Source organism: Heloderma suspectum, chromosome 2 (genome assembly GCF_057233095.1).
Source record: "Heloderma suspectum isolate Gila_16-S chromosome 2, 16-S_ref, whole genome shotgun sequence".
Classification (NCBI taxonomy): Eukaryota; Metazoa; Chordata; class Lepidosauria; order Squamata; family Helodermatidae; genus Heloderma; species Heloderma suspectum.
The window spans coordinates 309,072,378-309,095,417 of NC_139459.1; the positions used below are offsets into that span (position 1 = coordinate 309,072,378).

At 45.8% G+C, this 23,040-nt stretch overlaps 1 protein-coding gene across 9 annotated transcripts in view; it reads left to right on the forward strand.

Moving 5' to 3' along the window:
• The first annotated feature begins 291 nt into the window (after positions 1-291).
• NR2C2 (nuclear receptor subfamily 2 group C member 2) overlaps positions 292-23,040 on the forward strand; it is a 73,537-nt gene continuing 50,788 nt past the window's right edge. For 6 of the 9 annotated variants that reach the window (XR_014788548.1, XR_014788547.1, XM_084840229.1 and 3 more), the window contains exon 1: positions 20,757-20,981. Coding sequence is in view for 7 of the 9 variants with exons in the window: in XM_084840229.1 (XP_084696355.1) it covers positions 20,838-20,981 (144 nt within the window). In the remaining 2 variants the exon portion in view is untranslated. Of the gene's footprint in view, positions 580-636; positions 957-6,254; positions 6,338-11,982; positions 12,067-20,756; positions 20,982-23,040 lie in introns of those variants that run through there. The other 3 variants (XM_084840232.1, XM_084840230.1, XM_084840231.1) reach the window with 3 other exon arrangements.

Genomic DNA, 23,040 nt, shown 5'->3' on the forward strand with positions numbered 1-23,040 from the left:
AGAGAGGTAAAGGAAGCTGCTCCTCGCAAGAGCCGCCGCCGCCACCACCATCATCCTTCCCTCAGCCACCCTCTGTAGGTGGTGTGGTGCGTCGGGCCCAGTAAAGGGGGTCACCACAAGCATGATGCCGATAGCCTCCTCCATAACTTCAGCTGGCATCCAATGTTAATCTAACTCCCGCATTTCAATGGGTCTACTCTAAGGAGGCCGAACACTGGCTATTACCCCTGGATCGGACTCTGACCCACCAGCCGTCCTCCATAAATACGAGCGCTGCTCATCTCTCCGGGGTTTGCCTTTAGCCCTCGAGGTCGGCGTTGCCTAGAGCACACGCAACCGTCGTGCAGAGCGGCGCCGACTAACCGCGCGAAGGCGGCTGCGAATCTTCCGCCTGCGGCGGCGGCGGCTTCGGCCCGCGCGCAAGGCGGGAGGCGGCCCGCGCGCGGATCCTGCCCCTCGCCGCGTCCCCGCGCCTCCGAACCGCGGCGCGCGCGCGTGGAGCCCCGGCCCCGGCCGCTCTGCCTCCGGGATGGCGGCCGGGCGGGACGGGCGCTGCGCGAGCGCCCGGAGCCACCCCAGGTAGCCCCTCCCTCTCCTCTGCCGCTTCTCCTGCTCCGGCCCCGCCTCATTAGGCGGAGGGGGGGTGGGGGAAGAGATGGTGGGGGCCGCGGCCGGCGTAACGCCGGGAAGGAGGGACGGGGCGACGCTCCCAGGCGGCGACGGCGGCGCCCGGCGGGGTCACGAACTCTGACCTTTCACCAGCAGACGCCGACCCCCCCGACAAACAACCGCCCCTCCGCCTCCCCCGTGGAGGATGCGTTAACCCCTTCGGCGCCGCCATCTCCGCCTCCCTCTCCCCCGCTTCTCGCCGGGCGCGGCGGGGGGGGCGCAATCCCGGCCCGGCCGGGCCGTTGCGAGGCAGCCGCCGCCGGGTTCGCTGGGCGCCGAGTCCCGAGGTAAATACGCGCGGAGCCTCCCTTATTCTAGCTGGCGGCTCGGCTTGAGGGGGGAGTGCTCCCAGGCCGCGCGGGCGAGGCGGGAGTCGAGCCCCCGAGCGCCCGGCCGGGCGTGTGCCTGCGTGGGAAGAGCACCCGGCGGGGGACGGGCTGGGTGCGGCGTCCCTTTCCCGGGGGCGGCTCTGGGCTGGCCGCGGTGCTGCCAGACGAGACCGGCAGCGAGGGAGGCAGGAAGGAAGATGGAGTCTGAGCGGGCGGAGGCAGCGGCTTGAACCCGACCCTTTTACCTTTGCCACCGGGAGGGCGGAGGGGAGGGGGCGGCGGGTGTTTTGCATACGGGGCAGCCCGTCGCCATCTTAGCGGACGTTCCCCCCTCGCGTGACAGTTCAGAGCTGCCGCTCTGTGCGCTCGGGCGCCCGCGGCCGAGCCTGACGGGGAACACGCCGCGGGCGAAGAGGGCGCGGAAGGAGGGCGGGCAGACAAATGGCGGAGGCTCTGGGCTTGGCTGACCGCCAGCTCCGCCATCTTGTGCCTCAAGCGTCCGCTTTCCTCCTTGCTCCCTTGCTCCCCTCCTCTTGGGAGGCGGGGCAAGCAGCCTGAACGGCGACCGCCTTCGCCAATCAGTGTTATCGCCTTGGCGGGGCGGGGTTTTATGTCGCCCGTGATGAGAGCCGATTGGTTAAACTAAGAATGCGGGAAGGGGTTGTGGCGGGGGCGAACCGTGGAGGACGGGCTCTTCTTGTATATTCGTCAAATAAAGCCTTCATGCCTGTAATTATTGTAGTTCTAGCTTGAATTCATCCTTTTCCAGTGTAGGGCACAATATTCAGGAGCAGCGGCTTCTGCAAAGGCTAAGCTATTCGGAAAGAAATCCGATTTGCGAATGTTTTTGTCGGCTTTGATTGATTCAAGACTTCGTATTTGCTTTCTATATAAGCCTATGGGGGGAGCAATTCCTTATAGGCTCGTATAGGGAGCGAAAAAGCCCCCCTGCTGAAAAAAGGCCGGGGGGGGGACTTTGACCCCTCTCCAGCCAACTTTCCGCAGGCCTTATTCTCATCCCATGCAACTGAATGGAGAAATTGCTCCATTCAGTTGTATGGGAATGGGGAAAGACAGAGAGAAGACCTGATAAAGTGTGGGGGAAGGAACAGGGACCAGAGAGAAAGAGGAGCCAGGTTGGTGGGGAGAAAGAAAGAGGAGCCACAGAGTGTGGGGGAGAAGGGCCAGAGATAGGGAGAAAGTGAACGACGAATCCTATGTTCTAAAGATCAGTACAACATAGGAACCTGGAATGTAAGATCTATGAGCCAGGGCAAATTGGATGTGGTTATTGGGGAGACGTCAAGATTAAATATAGACATTTTGGGTATCAGTGGACTGGAATGGGCCACTTCACATCAAATGACCACCAGATCTACTACTGTGGACAAGAGGACCACAGAAGAAATGGAGTAGCCTTCATAATTAATAATAAAGTGGCTAAAGCAGTGCTTGGATACAATCCAAAAAATGACAGAATGATCTCAATTCAAATTCAGGGTAAGCCATTTAATAACATCACAGTGATCCAAATATACACCCCAACCACAGATGCTGAAGAAGCAGAAGTAGATCAGGTCTATGAGGATCTGCAGCACCTACCGGATAGTATGCCAAACAAAGATGTAATTTTCATTTCAGGAGACTGGAATGCTAAGGTGGGTAGTCAAACAACACCTGGAATTACAGGCAAGCATGGTCTGGGAGAACAAAATGAAGCAGGACATAGGCTGATAGAATTTTGCCAAGACAACTCACTGTGCATAACAAACACTCTCTTCCAACAACCTAAGAGATGACTTTATACATGGACTTCACCAGACGGTCGACACCGAAATCAGATTGACTACATCCTTTGTAGCCAAAGGTGGCGGACATCTATGCAGTTGGTAAAAACAAGACCTGGAGCTGATTGTAGTTCAGATCACGAACTTCTTATTGCACAATTTAGAATCAGACTAAAGAGAATAGGGAAGACCCACAGATCAGTTAGATATGAGCTCACGAATATTCCTCATGAATATGCAGTGGAGGTGAAGAATAGATTTAAGGGACTAGATTTAGTAGATAGGGTCCCGGAAGAACTATGGACAGAAGTTTGCGACATTATTCAGGAGGCGGCAACAAAAAACGTCCCAAAGAAAAAGAAAACCAACAAAGCAAGATGGCTGTCAGCTGAGACACTGGAAGCAGCCCAAGAAAGAAGAAAGCAAAAGGCAACAGCGATAGGGGGAGATATGCCCAATTAAATGCAAAATTCCAGAGGTTAACCAGAAGAGATAAGGAATTATTTTTAAGCAAGCAATGCGCGGAAGCAGAAGAAGATAATAGAATAGGAAGGACAAGAGACCTCTTCCAGAAAATTAGAAACATCGGAGGAAAATTCCAGGCAAAAATGGGTATGATCAAAAACAAAGATGGCAAGGACCTAAGAGAAGCAGAAGAGATCAAGAAAAGGTGGCAAGAATATACAGAAGATCTGTATAGGAAGGATAATAATATCGGGGATAGATTTGACGGTGTGGTCAGTGAGCTAGAGCCAGACATCCTGAAGAGTGAGGTTGAATGGGCCTTAAGAAGCATTGCTAATAACAAGGCAGCAGGAGATGACGGTATCCCAGCTGAGCTGTTTAAAATCTTGCAAGATGATGCTGTCAAGGTGATGCATGCCATATGCCAGCAAATTTGGAAAACACAAGAATGGCCAACAGATTGGAAAAGATCAACTTCTATCCCCATACCAAAAAAGGGAAGCACCAAAGAATGTTTGAACTATCGAACAGTGGCACTTATTTCACATGCCAGTAAGGTAATGCTCAAGATCTTGCAAGGTAGACTCCAGCAATTCATGGAACGAGAATTGCCAGATGTACAAGCTGGGTTTAGAAAAGGCAGAGGAAGTAGAGACCAAATTGCCACTATCCGCTGGATAATGGAGAAAGCCAGGGAGTTTCCGAAAAACATCTATTTCTATTTTATTGACTATTCTAAAGCCTTTGACTGTGTGGATCATCACAAATTGTGGCAAGTTCTTGGTGGTATGGGGATACCAAGTCATCTTGTCTGCCTTCTGAGGAATCTGTATAACGACCAAGGAGCAACGGTAAGAACAAACCACGGAACAACGGACTGGTTTAAGATTGGGAAAGGAGTACGGCAGGGTTGTATACTCTCACCCTACCAATTCAACCTGTACGCAGAACACATCATGCGACGTGCTGGGCTTGATGAAGCCGAGGCTGGAGTTAAAATCGCTGGAAGAAACATTAACAATCTCAGATATGCAGATGATACCACTTTGATGGCTGAAAGCGAGGAGGAGCTGAGGAACCTGATGACGAAGGTGAAAGAAGAAAGTGCAAAAGCTGGGTTGCAGTTAAACCTCAAAAAAACCAAGATTATGGCAACCAGCTTGATTGATAACTGGCAAATAGAGGGAGAAAACGTGGAGGCCATGACAGACTTCGTCTTTCTAGGCGCAAAGGTTACTGCAGATGCTGACTGCAGCCAGGAAATCAGAAGACGTTTACTTCTTGGGAGGACAGCAATGACAAATCTTGATAAAATAATGAAGAGCAGAGACATCACACTGACAACAAAGGTCCGCACAGTTAAAGCAATGGTGTTCCCTGTAGTAACCTATGGCTGCGAGAGCTGTACCATACGGAAGGCTGTGCGAAGGAAGATAGATGCTTTTGAACTGTGGTGCTGGAGGAAAATTCTGAGAGTGCCTTGGACTGCAAGAAGATCAAACCAGTCCATGCTCCAGGAAATAAAGCCAGACTGCTCACTTGAGGGAATGATCTTAAAGGCAAAACTGAAGTACTTTGGCCACATCATGAGAAGACAGGATGCCCTGGAGAAGATGCTGATGCTAGGGAAAGTGGAAGGCCAAAGGAAGAGGGGCCGACCAAGGGCCAGATGGATGGATGATATTCTGGAGGTGACGGACCCGACCTTGGGGGAGCTGGGGGTGGCGACGGCTGACAGGAAGCTCTGGCGTGGGCTGGTCCATGAAGTCACGAAGAGTCGGAAGCGACTGACCGAATAAACAACAACATGGTAGGAAGGAAGAATAGCCAGAGAGAGAAGGAAAGAGAGTATACAGAGAAGGAAAGAGTGTGGAGCCAGAGAGACAGATAAGAGGAGCCGGAGAGTCAGAGAGAGAGAGAGAGAGAGAAACAAACCAGACTGGGTAGCGCGTGCACAGGTTGCCAATTCATGCACATAAGCACAGATAAGGGGGCATTTCTTGCATTTTTGTGACTGGACCACCCCTACAGTCAATTTTTGCTGGTGCCCAGGGCACTTTTATAAAATGCCAAATGTACCTACAGGCACAAAAAGGTTGGAGACCCCTGCTCTGTCATACATCAGTGCGATCAAGCAGGATATTAGCAACTCTTGGCAGCATGCTTTTGGTGCCCCCATCCTTCTTGTCTAGTCCTCCCTGACCTGACAGTCTGACTAAGAGGAGACAGTAGCTGCTGCTTTTGCTGGCTTGCCTGTGTTTTCCTTCTGGGTGAACGTGACAGTAGGACCCAGCTTCCTTGCAGGAACAGCTACTTTTACTTCATCTGGACAGCCTACTGGACCCAATCCTTGCTGTTGCATCACCCAGAGAAAATATTAGTAAGTGGAGGAGGTCTGTTGTTCTTGAGTATGCAGTTGCTCTTGTTTCCTCATTGCCTTTCTGGGTGGTACAGCTGGGAGGATTTGGTCCAGCTCTTTGCTGGACAGCTGCCGCCTCTTCTTGCTTTTTTCAATCTATGGGCAGCCCTGTTGGGCCTAATCCTCCCAACAGAGGATGTGAGAGAGGAGTAGCCATTGCCGCCTTCATAGCCATTGCCTCCTTCAACCATTCACTCTACCCACTACTACTCCTTCCAGAGGAAGAGGACAGAATAATAAGTGAGAAAAAGAAAGGGGTAGCTTCCTCTGCCATACTGCTCACTTGCCTTTTTTCCTCAGGGTAGTGCAGCAGGGAAGATTGGGCCCAGAGAGTATGAGTAAGAACAGGTGGTGGCATCTCTCAATCCCCACCAGGGTGTTGTCCAGTGTTGCCTACTTTGGTGAGTGAGCTGCACCGTGCCACATGCCCTCTTGAGTATTGGGAGGAGGAGGCGGGTAGAGGAGTAGTTACTGCCATTGCCTCAGGCAGCTACACTGTACAATAGCCCAAATCTCCTGTTTCCCGCCTCCCAGCAGAGCAGAGCAAGCTGGTCCAGGGACTACAGAAGCAAGCAAGCTCCGAGAGAGCGAGCGAACAGGGGGAGCAAACAGGAGTTGGCCAGGGGAGTTGCAGTGGTAAAAGAGACAAAGGAGACAGAGGCTAAGAGGTAAGTGGGCTGCAAGAAGCCCAGGGGGCTGCCCTTCAGCCTTCTGAGTGGCTGTGAGCTCACCAGGTGCTTCTGAGAACGCCAACTGGATTGGGTGTGTGTGGCCTGAGTACTCCCAGCAGCTGAGTGGGCGGGAAGCTTCAGTCTGTTTCCCGCCTCCCAGCTGAGCAGAGCAGAGCAAGCTGCTCCAGCTGCTCCAGGGACTACAGAAGCAAGCAAGCTCCTAGAGAGCGAGCAACCAGAGCGAGCGGACAGGGGGAGCAAACAGGAGTTGGCCAGGGGAGTTCGGCAGGGGAGGTCAAAGGGGCCCCCCCTAACATTTATTTATTTATTTATTAACAAACTTTTTTCATTTATTTGTCTTGTAACACACACTTCCACACCAGTGGGACTCTGCTTTTAACCTCTACTGAGTAGAGGAGCAGGCACAGGCTAGTCTAGAACAATCACAAAGCTAGACACAAAAAGGGAAAAGAGGCTATGGAAGGACAAGACTCTCCAGTGGTGGTGACCTGCAAGGTGTGTGCAATTTTTTTTGTTGCCTGAGAACAACATGGCCTACATCTGCAACAAGTGCAAGTTGATCATGCTGCTGGAAGAAAAAGTAAGTGGACTGGAGCGGCGACTGTCGACCCTCCGGGGAATAAGAGAACACGAAGCGTTCTTGGACAGAATGGGGGAACTACAGCAGCAAAGGGAAGACCAGAAGCTTGAAGAGCAACAGCAAGCTGAGGCAGAAGTGGGAAATGCTGAGGTGAAGAAAAATGGAGTAGAGGATACTCCTTGGAAAAGGGTGACAGTTAGGAGAAGAAGAACTAGACGCCACTCTGCACCAGTGGAAGCAGTGGAGCTGTGGAACTGATTCCAGGTACTTGTGGATGAGACTGGAGGACAGCCTGCAGAGGAAGAATCACAGGGGAACCTACATGAGAGTGAGCAAGAGGCTGAAGGTCAGTCAAACAAAGGCGATGAAACCCAGGCCTACAGTAATAAGAAGAGAAGAGTGGTAGTAGTGGGAGACTCCTTGCTGCATGGGATCGAGACGCAAGTATGTTGCGAAGACCCGTGGACTCGCCAGGTATGTTGTCTCCTGGGAGGACGGATTAGAGACGTGACTGAAAAGTTGCCTGTACTCATAAAGCCCACTGACAGGTATCCCTTTCTTCTCATCCATGTGGGAACAAATGATACCACCAAGGGGAGGTATGAAGAAATCACATCACACTTTGAAGCTTTGGGCAGGACACTCAAGAACTTTGGGGCCCAGATAGTTTTCTCATCCATCCTTCCAGCAGTTAGAAGAGGGATAGAAAGGGAACGAAAAATACTCCGGGTGAATGACTGGCTACGAAGGTGGTGCCGACGAGAAAGATTTGGATTCTGGGACCACAGGCTATACTTCCTGGAAGATGGGCTGTTGGCAAGGGACGGGTTGCACCTCACAAAGGATGGGAAGAATGTGTTTGGCCACAGCATGAAGAACTTCATCAGGAGGGCTTTAAACTGAATCCTGCGGGAAAGGGACGCCACTCTGCACCAGTGGAAGCAGTGGAGCTGTGGAACTGATTCCAGGTACTTGTGGATGAGACTGGAGGACAGCCTGCAGAGGAAGAATCACAGGGGAACCTACATGAGAGTGAGCAAGAGGCTGAAGGTCAGTCAAACAAGGCACAATTACAAACAATTCCAACAAGAAGAAAAGGTGGAAGACAACAGAAGAAGCCAATGTGGAAGCTTAGAGATGACCTGAAAACAAAAAAGGACACACATAGGAAGTGGAAAGAAGGCCAAGTAACGAAGGACGAGTACAGGCAGGTAGCACAAAATTGCAGGGATGGCGTCAGGAAGGCTAAAGCTGAGAACGAGCTGAGGTTAGCGAGGGATGCTAAAAACAACAAAAAAGACTTTCTTCAGCTATGTGCATAGTAAAAGGCAGAGGAAAGAAATGGTTGTTCACCTATTAAATAAGAATGGCAAAACGATAACAGATGACCAAGAAAAGGCAGAGGTGCTCAATTCCTACTTTGGCTCAGTCTTCTCCCAAAAGAGGGTCTATGACCCCCCTGGCAAAGGTGAAGTACAGGCTGAAGGGGCAGGATTGCAGCTTGAGATCGATAGGCAGATGGTCAAGGAACACCTAATGACTTTGAATGAGTTCAAATCTCCAGGGCCAGATAAACTGCATCCTAGAGTAATAAAGGAACTGGCAGAAGAACTCTCAGAACCGCTGTCTATTCTCTTTGAGAAATCATGGAGGACGGGGGAAGTGCCAGATGACTGGAGGAGGGCTAATGTTGTCCCTAACTTCAAAAAGGGTAAAAAGGAGGAACCTGAGAACTACAGACCAGTCAGTCTGACATCAATCCCTGGGAAAATTCTGGAGCAGATATTAAAGCAATCCATCTGTAAGCACCTTGAAAACCATGCAGTGATTACTTGAAGCCAACATGGATTTGTCTAGAACAAATCCTGCCAGACGAATCTGATCTCATTTTTTAATCAAGTCACCTCCCTTGTGGACCGTGGTAATGCTGTAGACATAATATACCTTGACTTCAGCAAAGCTTTCGACAAAGTGCCCCATGATATCCTGATGAGCAAATTAGCTCAAAGTGGGCTAGATGAAACAACGTTCCGGTGGATCCACAGCTGGCTACAGAATCGGACTTGAGTGCTTCTCAATGGGACCTTCTCAAACTGGGGAGAGGTAACGAGTGGGGTACCGCAGGGCTCAGTCTTGGGCCCAGTGCTCTTCAACATTTTTAATAATGACTTGGAGGAGGAGGTGCAGGGAACGCTGATCAAATTGGGCGGGATAGCTAATACTTTGGAAGACAGAAACAAAATTCAAAGTGATCTGGATAGACTGGAGTGCTGGGAGAAAACAACAGAATGACATTTAATAGGGATAAATGCCAAGTTCTGCACCTAGGAAAAAGAAACCAAATGCACAGTTACAAGATGGGGGATACGTGGCTCAAGAACATTACAAGCGAGAAGGATCTTGGAATTGTTGTCGATCACAGGCTGAATATGAGCCAGGAATGTGATGTGGCTGCAAAAAAGGCAAATGCTCTTTTGGGCTGTGTTAATAGAAGCATAGCTTCCAAATCCCAGGAAATACTAGTTCCCCTCTACTCAGCACTGGTTAGGCCTCATCTGGAGTACTGTGTCCAGTTCTGGGCACCACACTTTAAGAAGGATGTAGACAAACTGGAGAGGGTTCAGAGGAGGGCAACAAGGAGGATCAGGGGACTGGAAACAAAGCCCTATAAGGAGAGACTGAAAGAACTGGGCATGTTTAGCCTTGAGAAAACTAAGGTGAGATATGATAGTGCTCTTCAAGTACTTGAAAGGTTGTCACAGAGAGGAAGGCCAGGATCTCTTCTCAATCATCCCAGAGTGCAGGACACAGAATAATGGGCTCAAGTGACAGGAAGCCAGATTCCAGCTGAACATCAGGAAAAACGTCCTGAGTGTTAGAGCAATACGACAATGGAACCAATGACCTAGGGAGGTAGTGGGCTGTCCCACACTGGAGGCATTCAAGACGAGGCTGGACAGCCATCTGTCAGGGATGCTCTGACTTGGATTCCTGCATTGAGCAGGGGGTTCGACTCGATGGCCTTGTAGGCCCCTTCCAACCCTACTATTCTAAGATTCTATGATTCTAGAGGGATCCCCTCCATTTGTGCTTATGAATCCTGCAACCCAAGCAGCTTTCCTAATGATGTTGTGCTCTGACACTGGCACAGGGTGTGTTGAATGGAGTTAAAGAAAGAATGTACCTTTATCTAGTATAGTATCCGTAAATAAAAGTTAATTCACATACTTCTTTCTGAATAGTTTGTGGCCCTCAAGAGTAACCAAGAAATAGAACCCAGGATGGAAGTATCTGGATAGGAGCAGACTTGATTCTTACTAGCATGGATCAGTGGTAGGGAACAGATTGAGCCCTCTCCCCTACTTTGGAACATGCGAAAGTTTTGTGTCTGATGTGTGGTCCTTGGCAGGCATACTGATCCAGAAAGGGTTGCCTGAAGGGAAAAAGTTGGGGAAGCAATGTCATCATGTATGGACAGAAATATGCATGGTGCATGCCACCTTGGGGTCTTCTAATATACAGATTTCTGTTCTGTTTCTCTTTCTGCCTTACACAGTACAATGGCATGTATTTTACTAGTTCCTTTGTATTATAATATGAAGTGAAACCCTAAGAACATTTGCAGTTTCAATTGCTTGTTGGATGTTAAAAGTCTAATTTTAGCTTAATAAACATGCTTGGTAGTGTAAGCTAAACATACAACCACCATATGGAAGGGTCTGGAAGCCAACCAAGTCCACCTTGTTCCTCTGTTCACATCCTCTGAGATTCCTATACTTAAGTAGTTATAGGTCTCTTACCACCAAAGCCAATTTGATGCAGCTTCCTCTCCACATCGCTTTGCAAGAACTGTTCAACTCTCAGTTACATTAAACATGGAAACTAGAAAACTAGAGTTTCTTTGGCCTCACTAAGTAGCTAGAGCAGGCTTGCAAAAGCAGACAATGAGTGCTACTGATTGTTGTTTTTCCTGAACTAAGCAAAGATGTTTGTAGTTTCATGGAGGTATTTTCTTATTTCATTACTCTGATATTTTCTTATTTCATTACTCTGACAAAAGTTATCACTATTTTATATACTAAACACATATGTTGGCTATTAGATGAAGACAATAATATTGTCTATTCAAAAGTCCATACATTTTGGCTGGGAGGAGAGAGCCTCTCACTGCGCTGGGCTGGGAGATACTCGGAAGCAGTGAGAATCTCTTACTGCATCGGAGGGAGCAATCCTATGTTGAGAGGCAGCCGCCTCTGAACTCAGAGGCAATCACCTATCCAGTGTGCAGTGGGAGGAGTGCAGAGGGGATCCTCTCCTCTGCTCTCCAGCCACCCTGCATTTGTGGCTAGACAGCCAATTTCAGCTGTCTAGCCACAGGACGTCAGAGTGCGGGGTGGGGAGGCCAGGCGACACATAGGAAGCATCGTACTGGCACTTCCGCACTCCTCACCACCTGGAACACCCCCTTTTGCCCCAATCTGCGCTGCTCTTACAGGCCCAGAGCCTGGGGATGATTCACGCTGCCTATGAGGCAGCAGGGGAGGGGCAGGGAGGGGGTTCTCCGAGAACCGACCAGTCTAGCCACTGTCTAGCGGCCGTAGGATTGTGCCCTAAATGTCTTGCAGGTGGTAGGAAGTGTGAAGCTGACCCCTCCCTTCCCCTTCAAGTCTTTCAAGGCCTCTGTATTGCTAGTGGACTTGGTGGAAGGTCAGGGACTCAGTCTCTCTGTGATGTGGAGAACTTTAGAGAGGGGCCTCACGTTCTGCTCATCCAAAAATATGGTTACCAAGAAGGGGTTCCTGGTCTTGGTGGCTGCATTTGTGGAGCCCTGTACCTATTCTATCAAACAAATGATATTTCACTTTTTTCATAATTAAAGGAATTTGCTGATGGTAACATAATGTGTCCCATTTTCTAATGAAATATTTGCAGCGGTGTTTTATCCTGGCATAGTTATACTGTGTATTTAATTCTTGGTAATAAAAATGACAAAAAGTCTAATTTTCTATCTGATAAAAGTTATTGGCGTCCCTCCAAACAGGTTCTCTAATGATCTTTCTTCACCATGACAACCAATATGGAGGTGCTGGCTCAGCAGATAGTGGAGACTCAGCAGGTGGCTGAGGTGAGTGATGGATGATATTACAGTAACTCGCACTTGGTTTTAAAAAAAATAACATATCGTGTATTGTTTACAACTACTCAGTTCTAAAGTGGAAATTATCCATAATATTGCACCTGAAAATATAAAGACATATTTTTCTGTTCTGATGTTTTGTACTAGACTCATTTGTTCATAACAAAATGTCCGTCAGGAGAACTAGAAGAGTGCCCTTTCCCACCTCTGCCTGCAGCTTGTCATAAAAGGCTGTTCTGTGAAAAGAGTGGGACCAGACTTTATTCTTCTAACATGCCCATACTTTGCACAGTCCTAGCAGCAGCCTTAATGAAGCGTCTAGATGAGGGTTTGAATGTGTGCAGAGGGGCTTCTAACACTCTTTCCTAACTGAAGCGTCTTGTTCTTTTAGGTTCTAGAGCCAGAACTATACAAGGAGGTCTGTTTGCTGTGAGATGTGAACTAGTCCATGTTTTTCAGATTAGGCTGCTTTCATACCCTCCAGTTGTACCTGTTCAGCTACTAACACATTTTAGAGTTGTGTCCGAGGATTCTAAAGATTTTTAGTTCATAATGTCTGTGGGACCTGTGTCTGTACAATGGCTGTTGAGTGCTTCTGTTTATTTCTGGAGGAAGGTCATAGATCATGTTAGTAATGAGTAATTGCCCTCCGTCTCTTTGGAACCTGTCTTGTAGAGTCCGACACGGTTTCATCCTTCTGTTAAAAATGTTTATGCGACCACTGGGATCAAGAGTGAATGGAGGTATTTGTGTTGTCAGTATGATTATTACATACAGCTGTATCTCTCATTTTCATTTGATCCAGCCTGAATGTTCAGTTGTTATCCCATGTCTGGCTATTTTAGAGAACTGGATGAGGGTAAGCTCTTTGGGGCTGAATATAGTTGAGCCAGTGGTAATGACCGCTGACAGGGCTGTTACTGTGTGTCCTCATACAGACACACAACTCATATGTATATATATGTAATGACCAACATGGGTCTAAGGGGCTCTTTAACCAGAGGTGTGGTGTGAACTCAGAGGATTTATGTACTATGCTCTTACTAAAATGGGGAATACTTACTTCTAAAATGGGGAAAATAGCTTAAACACCCATTCAAAGTTCAAAAGCGTAGACTTTTTTTTTTTTTTTTTTTACAGATTTTTGATCTGTGGGTTCTGAATACCAGTCGTAGATGGTGTTCAGTCTCCATTAGTCAATCAGGTTCAGATCCTGAGAATGTCTTGAAAGCTCAAGTTGCAGAAGCTCAAGATGGCCAGGAGCCCTTCTCACCAACTCCATTTTGTCAGAAGGCTATGGTTATTTTTCTTGGATTCAAACTTAATGACCATCATTCAGGTTTCCATCTCTTGAGATTTGTTGTTCAGTCGTTAAGTCGTGTCCGACTCTTCGTGACCCCATGGATCATAGGATGCCAGGCCTTCCTGTCCTCCGCTCTCTCCGAGATTGTGCTCAAATTCATATTCATTGCATCGGTGATGCTATCTAGCCATCTCATCCTCTGCCGTCCCCTTCTCCTTTTGCCTTCGATCTTTCCCAGCATCAGGGTCTTTTCCAGTGAGTTTTCTCTTCGCATTAGATGGCCAAAATATTTGAGCTTCACTATCTGTCCTTCCAATGAGCAGTCAGGGTTGATTTCCTTTAGGATGGACTGATTTGACCTCCTTGTAGTCCAGGGGACTCGTAAGAGTCTTCTCCAGCACCACAGTTGGAAAGCATCAATTCTTCGGCGCTCAGCCTTCCTTATAGTCCAGCTCTCACAGCCATATGTTACTACTGGGAAAACCATAGCTTTGATTAGACGGACCTTTGTCGGCAAGGTGATGTCTCTGCTGTCTAGGTTTGCCATAGCTTTCCTCCCCAGGAGCAAGCGTCTTTTAATTTCATGGCTACAGTCACCGACTGCAGTGATGTTGGAGCCCAAGAAAGTAAAATCTGTCACTGCTTCCATTTCTTCCCCTTCTATATGCCTGGAAGTGAATGGGCCAGATGCCGTGATCTTAGTTTTTTTAATGTTGAGTTTCAATCCAGCTTTTGCACTCTCCACTTTCACCCTCAGCAAGAGGCTCTTTAGATCCTCTTCGCTTTCTGCCATTAGGGTGGTATCATCTGCGTATCTGAGGTTGTTGATAATTCTCCCGGCAACCTTAATTCCGACCTGTGATTCATCCAACATGGCGTTTCTCATGATGTACTCTGCATATAAGTTAAATAAGCAGGGTGACAATATGCAGCCTTGTCATACTCCTTTCCCAATTTTGAACCAATCGGTTGTTCCATGTCCGGTTCTTACTGTTGCTTCTTGACCCTCGTACAGGTTTCTCAGGAGACAGGTAAGGTGGTCTGGTACTCACATCTCTTTCAGAATTTGCCACAGTTTGTTGTGATCCACACAATCAAAGGCTTTAGCGTAGTCAATGAAGCAGAAATAGACGTTTTTCTGGAATTCTGTTGCTTTCTCCATGATGCAGCGAATGTTGGCGATTTGATCTCTGTTTCCTCTGCCTCTTCGAAACCCAGCTTGTACTTCCGGTAGTTCTCGGTTCACATACTGCTAAAGCCTAGCTTGTAGGATTTTGAGCATCACCTTGCTGGCATGTGAAATGAGCGCAATTGTGCGGTAGTTTGAACACTCTTTGGCATTGCCCTTCTTTGGAACTGGAATGTAAACTGACCTTTTCCAGTCTTGCGGCCACTGTTGAGTGTTCCAAATTTGTTGGCATATTCAGTGGAGCACTTTAACAGCATCATCTTTTAGGATTTTAAATAGCTCAGCTGGAAGACTGTCATCTCCGCTAGCTTTGTTGTTAGTAATGCTTCCTAAGGCCCACTTGACTCTGCTCTCGAGGATGTCCGGCTCAAGTTCAGTGACCGCACTCTCATGGCTATCAGGGACATTCAGATCTTTCCTGTATAGTTCTTAATCTCATCTGCTTCTGTTAGGTCCCTGCCTTCTTTGTCCTTTATCATGCCCGTCTTTGCACAAAATGTTCCCTTGAGATCTCTGATTTTCTTGAAGAGATCTGTAGTCTTTCCCATTCTGTTGTTTTCCTCTATTTCTTTGCATTGTTCATTTAAGAAGGCCTTCTTGTCTCTCCTTGCTATTCTCTGGAACTCTGCATTCAGTTGGATAGATCTTCCCCTTTCTCACTTGCTTTTCGCTTCCCTTCTTTCGTGAGCTACTTGTAAAGCCTCATCAGACAGCCACTTGGCTTTCTTGCATTTCTTTTTCTTTGGGATGGATTTCGTTGCTGCCTCCTGAACAATGTTACGGACCTCCATCCATAGTTCCTCAGGCACTCTGTCTACCAGGTCTAATCCCTTAAATCTATTCCTCACCTCCACTGTATATTCATCAGGGATATGTTTTAGGTCATACCTGTATGGTTTAGTGGTTTTCCCCACGTTCTTCAATTTAAGCCGAAATTTTGCAAGAAGCAGCTCACGATCTGAGCCACAGTCAGCTCCAGGTCTTGTTTTTACTGGCTGTATAGAGCTTCTCCATCTTTGGCTGCAAAGGACATAATCAATCTGATTTCGATATTGACCATCTGGTGATGTCCATGTGTAGAGTCGTCTCTTGTGCTGTTGGAAAAGAGTGTTTGCTATGATCAGCGTGTCCTCTTGGCAAAACTCTATTAGCTTTTGTCCTGCTTCATTTTGTACACCAAGGCCATGCTTGCCTGTTATCCCGGTGATTTCTTGACTTCCTACTTTAGCATTCCAATCCCCTATGATGAAGAGGACATCTTTTTTTGGTGTGAGTTCTAGAAGGTGTTGTAGGTCTTCATAGAACCGATCAACCTCAGCTTCTTCGGCATCAGTGGTTGGGGCATAGACTTGAATTACTGTGATGTTGAATGGTTTGCCTTCGATTCGTACTGAGAGCATTCTGTCGTTTTTGAGATTGTACCCCAGTACTGCTTTTCCCACCCTTTATTGACTATGAGTGCTACTCCATTTCTTCCAAGGGATTCTTGCCCACAGTAGTAGATATAATGGTCACCTGAATTAAATTCACCCATGCTTGTCCATTTTAGTTTGCTGATTCCTAAGATGTCGATGTTCAGTCTTGCCATCTCATGTTTGACCACCTCCAGCTTGCCTTGATTCATTGATCTGACATTCCAGGTTCCTAAACAATATTGTTCTTTACAGCATCCGAGTTTCTTTTCACCACCAGACACATCCACAGCTGAGTGTCCTTTCGGCTTTGGCCCAGCCGCTTCACTCTTTCTGGCGCTACTTGGAAATTCCCTCTGCTCTTCCCCAGTAGTATATTGGACACCTTCCGATCTGAGGGGCTCATCTTCCGGCATCATCTCTTTTAGCCTTGTGATACGTTCCATGGGATTTTCTTGGCAAGAATCCTGGAGTGGGTTGCCATTTCCTTCTCCAGTGGACCACATTTTGTCAGAACTCTCTGCCATGACCTGTCCGTCTTGGGTGGCCCCGCATGGCATAGCTTATGGCTTCACTGAGCTACGCAAGCCCCTTCGCCACAACAAGGCAGTGATCCATGAAGGGGGCCTATCCATAATAGCCACTGTCAAAGGCAGAATGTGTAGTTGGGCCTCAGATGATCAAGTGGGAAGTTTCATGTAGTGCTGACAATCCTTGAGGAACCCTAGTCGCAAAGTGCTTAGGGCAAAACCGAGATGTTTTGGACTGCAGCTCCCATCCAGCACAGCCAGTGGTCATGGATTGTGGGAATTGTAGGCCAGAACATCTGGGGCACACAAGATTGCCTGCTTCTGATTCAGGGTTTTAAAATGCAGTGGCCATTCACAAGTTAGGAACATAGGAAATTGCCTTATATTGACTTGGTTCACACATAACTCATGGTTTAAATAATCCATGGATTGTCATGCATGAGTGGGAGAGGGTGAGCATGCTGCCTCCCGCATGCCCGCCACTTCTGCTTTTACTCAGCAACTGACGATTGGTTGCTTTGTAGGTTGTTCAACATGAGTTGAGCAATGGACCAATGGGTTGTTTAGGGGCTAAATAAAAGGTGTCCCCAACCAGTTGTTTCCGAATCTAGGGTGTGGTGCTCATCCCCGTTTCTAAGCCAAAGAGCCAGCGCTGTCCGAAGACGCTTCCGTGGTCATGTGGCCGGCATGACTGAACACCGAGGTGCACGGAACGCTGTTACCTTTCCCGCCGAGGCGGTACCTATTTATCTACTTGCAATTTCTTGCTTTCGAACTGCTAGGTTGGCAGAAGCTGGGACTGAAGACGGGAGCTCACTCCGTCACGCAGCACTCGGGTCTTGAACTGCTGTCCTGCCGACCTTCTAGTCTGCAGTTCAGCGTCTTAACCACTAAGCCACCGCGGTCCCCAAAAGGGCTAAATAACCCAGTGGTTAATCCATGGTTTGTTGTTGCAGCGCCCCATTCTCTCCCACTTGTCCTTGACAGCCCATAGTTTGTTTAACCCATGAGCTGTAGCATGCAAACTGCCCCAGCAAGTCTGGCCCAGTATTGTTAATACTGGCAGAGGCTTTCTGGGGTTTCAGGAAGAATTCTTCCCTAGCCCTACCTGGAGAGGCCAGGAATTAAATATGGGACCTTCTACATATAAAGCATGTGTTCTGCCACTGGTCTATGTCCCCTTCCCAATGTATGTACTCAATCCGTGTTGTGTTCCAGACAAAATTCATTTGGTATCTAGTCTGTATATCATCAAGGAAGTCTCTTTCATGAGGCCATAAAGGCAGTTATAGTGTTAGAGTTGCTAGCTCTCAGTCTTTGAAATCCTGCTAAATAAGTAATTGAGACACAGAAAAGTGGGCTCAAAACTGAATACAGTTGCCCAAAATAACTTGTTACCAGTACAATGATACCATTATTTTCATGGAGAAAGCTCTTTATTAATACAGTTTATATCCAAGTCTTTAAACATGTGTATTTGGAATTAAGTTGTTTTTTTAATTAATGACTGCTCCCCTAAGTAAGAGTATGAAGAATGAGGATATTAGCACTGGAGTTTTATGTGACATGGTCACATTGTTCACTTATGTTCAACTTGTTTTCTGTGTTACGCGTTACAGTGATTCTTCTGCCACTAATATTCCATCTTCTAGTTTTTGTGTTTGGCTTTTTGTCTTATGTGTAATACTTTTTCACGTATGCCACTGTATTTACTATCTTTACATTTCACTTTAATATTGCTAGCAAGCTTTCTAGTTAACTGAAGTAATTTTGAATAGTCTTCTAGTTCAAAATAACCAAATGCAGCACAAATAAATCTATACATAATTTATTCTGACTACTACCATGTCCACCAAATTATGGGGAAGTATATAGATTTACATATGTTGTATTTGCACTAGTAGAGCAGAGACTAACATTTTAAACTGACCTCACTAAACAGGAATGATTGCTAGCTTCATCTAGTCTTTCCTGTGTGCATCTGGCTTTGCACAACCTTGGTCCTTGTTTTCTCAGAAATTCCTTTCCCAGGCCACCTGCTTTGCCTAATGCCTTCTGTGTTGCTTTCTGGGCTTTCGTATTAGATTTCTATTCAATAATGTTTTGTGTTTTTTTTGTAAACAGTGTTTTCTCACCAGCTAAATAAATGATCTTAATGTTTTTTCTGTTTACTGCTAGGTAACTTTTTGAACTGCCTAATGGTCCAGCAACTTATTGCAGCTGGAACTTGGAATTTCCAAACATGCTAATAGGGGAAGGAACAGAGGGAAGGGATTAAACTGCTTTGTGACTGCCAATATCACAAAGACCCTTAACCCTGTAAGACTGCCTTGCTGGTGATTTTCCTGCCACAGTTCCGGTGGGCTGGGCGTTTGAGGGCTATGTCCCAGGTGACACAGGTTCCCCAGTCGCATCCAATCACTAAGGAGTCCACATAATATGGCTTTGCATAGTAGTCAGCCATTATTTATGGTTACCACACTTCCCTTCCCTTCTCTTGAGTCCTCTGACATGTACTGACAAATCAGGAGAGCGGACAGTTTCTCACCACACTGGGCTTTGGAAAAGACAGAAGCAGTGAGAGCCTTTGGACAACCAAGTTAAAATAGGAAGATGGAAACCAAAGCCTTTCTCTCCCCCAAGTTCGCTGTGCATGCCACAGAGGATGCACAACAGACAAAGGGTTGGTTTTTCACTGGCATGGTGAATTACCCCTTGTGTCACCCCAGCCGTGGGCGTTGAACTTTTAGGTTAGAAGTGCCAAGATAGTGATAAATCAGACTCAAAGGTTTGCTTACAAGGAGACTTTATTGAGTAACTTACAGCACACAGGCATACTCAATGGCTGGATCAGACAGCTTCTCTGAACCATGAGCCATTGGGCACAATGGGTTTTATATAATACAGGTTAGCAATAAGCAGCATAACAGCAGCATAGTCCCTAGCATTCATTCCCAGCATAGGTTAGAAGTGTTTGGTTCTCAAGCACAGCCATATGTAAACAAACCTCGCTTCCCAGGCAGAGTGCTTGATAAGGTTTTCTACTCATTAGTAAGGAATGCACTGAGAAGGCTGTTATCGGCCTTTTGACTCATCTGCACATGCTCAGAGGCTTACTGGCATGGGAATTGCACTAATAATGAGCTTAAGCAAGCATTATGGATCTCTAGGCCCCTCTAACACTATAAATGACTCTGCTACACTCCTGGGGCCAATACATCCCTCCCTCTGCAAATGTTCAGGGAACTTGGAGGAGGGGAACTTGTGCTGGGAATCTGTGAGAGAGGCAGCCACCACATGGGGAGGGGTGGCCATCATTGGTGAGCTGATGACTAGGTTTATGATCTCCTACCTGTGACCTTCCCCTTCCTCTCAGTTTCCAAATAGTACCTCTCTCAGCCATGCCAACAAGTGGTTCAAAAGGAGGGAGGCGGACGGACTTGGATAAAAATGCACATAACTGCTGAATTTGGTTCAGAAATAGGATTTTGTTTGGAAAGGGTGGTCCTGCTGTTTTGTAATCTACTGAAGCAATTTATCTAATAATAATTCACTTCACACTGAAAAATAGTGCCGTTCGTCATAACTGGCATGTCACTGAGAATGCCATATTTATGTTAATCGCTTTTCTAGTCAATAATGACATGAAGTAGTGTATACATTTATGCAATTAAAATTTACTTTCGATAATGTTTTATAATAAAACATTTTTCAAGTTGAATCAACATAATGTTGTTTTTCTTTTTTATATGTTTCTCTGATCCTTGAAATATTAATATGTTGTGTTAATTTACAAGTTATTGTTCCTTCAGAAAATGAACATAATGTCTTGCAACTTTCTAACACATACCATACAATTAATGTATATTTATTATTACGTGCAATAAAACTGATTACAGTACATAATATTTGATGGGTACACAAGAATGTAGTGAGGCCTGTGTTTCTTCAATGGTATTAGCTTAATGAACTGTAAAGATAAAGGATGCTCCATAGGGAACAAAGCAGTTTTCTTTTTTCTTTTACTGGTTGAAAAATTATTCAAGAGCTAGACAGATTATTTTCTCATGAATTTTCCTACACTATAGTTTATTGAATAATGGTAGTTGGGCACAAGGAAGACAAAGAGGGGGAAAGCTTTGTAACCTGGGTACATCTTCTCCCAATGAAATTAATTGTATTATTAGACAAACTGCTTCAGCAGCTGGCAAAACAGCAGGAACACGTCGATTCTGCTTCCTTGGTTACAGAGAGTGATAGTGTACTTGACCTTCAGAGGAGCAGGGTCATAGAGAGGGCATTTTTATACAAATCTGTCTCGTTTTATGATTGGAATCTTTATAAATGGAGTTCGGATACAAACATTTGGGAATAGACTAAAACTGATCTCTTCGTTTCTCTTTGATTGTTTTGGCCAAAGATCTTTGCTGAGGAAAAATGTAAATAAAGCTGCAGAAGGATTTGACACTGTAAGTACTAGAGTCTGTACAGTATCACGCTAGAGACTCCAGGAAGCAAATGATTCAAAGGTTGTTGAAGATGGGATTTAAAAAAAAAGGAATATATAGTCAATTCGCATTGCTTATGGATGATTTTAATAATCCTTTATTTAGTAAATTTAATTTCACAGCAGTTTAACTAAGAATGGACTATTGTTGCTACTGGTTAAATTGATTTAAAATTCAAAACATTCTAATTTCTCACTAAAGGCCATTTGTCATATACAATCTGGCTTCTAATTAACAGTGTTAATGATAATTATAAGTACTTGATTCCTTTTAAATATGTTTAAATCCTTCACATGATGGGCAATAGTTGTTAATTCAGAATTGTAGTTTGCAGCTTGTAGCACTTTCTATAACAATTGCATTAAGTGTTAATTCACATTTTCTGATAAATTGTACTGTACTGTTTTTTCTTTTGTTTGTTTGTTTGTTTGTTTTGCTTAGCAAACATTAAACGGTAACTACAGGTTGTCACTAAATATCTTAAGAATAAATCTGATACCAAGCAAACTGCTTACCTACCTACTGCCAAATGCGGTAGAGTAACCTTTCTCTAATCTGTGTAAAGATGAGATAAAAAGAGAAGCTGATTAGTACTGATCACTGTATTTGTAGAACTACAAATATGTAAGATGTCAACATAATATTCTTAGATTTTATGGTTAGCTTTAATATTAGAGTTAAATATTTAAAATTAATGTCACTTGTAACAAGTTCTTACGTAATGCAGTCTCTTCTAACATTCCCTGTACTTTGTCAATATCCAAAAATTGTAGCTTTTTGAATGGAAAGTACTTGTGCCTTTGAACTTTCAATGTATCTTCTTTCCTTCTGGAAAACGTTAGCATTCCACTAAAAGTCTCATAAAATATATTGTGTCTGTATACACAGCAGGTCTGTTTTATCTAATTCAAAGATGTGCAAATAATACAACCCTAAGGACCAAGCTGAAGAGCTGCAAATAAATGGTATACTCTAATTAACACATTTTGTATACAGTTTAAATAAGATAGCTGTGCCATAGCTAGTGGACATCTTGTGTGTTCTGTGATGCTCCCTGTCCAATTATATATGAAAGACTACAAGTGGCATTTTTCTCAAATTTTTTGGATATAATAATTAGTTAATTATGTTCTTAATAAAAAAGAAACAGTAACTGGCAGATACTGTTCCCTGTATCTAAGTGGAACAACCCTTCCTTTGGATATGGATTGTTTTTTCTTTATGTGAGTCATTAGTGATGTAGCTACATGTCTTTGAATGATAGCAGCCTTCTCTTACCTGGTGTCCTCCAGGTGTTTTGGACTTCAATAACCATCAGCCCCAATCAGGAGGGCCCCAGTGGTTATGGATGATGGGGATTACAGGCCAATTCATCTGGAAGGCACTAGGTTTGGGAAGGTTGCACTGTATAAGATAATTGCTTAGAGGGGCAATTTTGAAATTAAGGATTTTTGTTTAGCATGCATATGAACACTTCCTTACAACAAAGGGTGGTAGTTACTTCCCAAAATGGTGTTTCCCATGACAATATAAATCATTAATTGCATGTATTATCATGCAGATTATGAATATTTTTAGAAAATCAACTTTATTTGGTTGATATTCTAATAATACTCATAATCTGCATAATAATATAGGCAAGAAGGGAACAATCCTATGGCTGCTAAGCAGCTAGACGGCCATAGGATATGCTGTTTTCCAGAAACCAACCTCAGAGCCCGTGCTCCAAGGTCACTTCCCAGAGAACCGACCTCCCCCCACTTCCACGCTGCCTTGGAGGCAGTGTGGAACTGCCCCATCCTCCGTGCTCGCAAGAGGAGCGCTGAGTGGTCGGAAAGGGGCGTGGCTGGGGGTGTTCCGGGGCAGGGAGAGCATAGCTGCCTGTACGACACATCCAATGTGTCGTATAGCAGCCTCCCTTCCTGCTCCGTGCTCCCACGACTAGAAAGCTGCAATTGGCTGTCTAGCAGAAAAAGCAGGGCAGGAGAAGCACAGAAGGAACGATCCCCTCCGTGCTTCT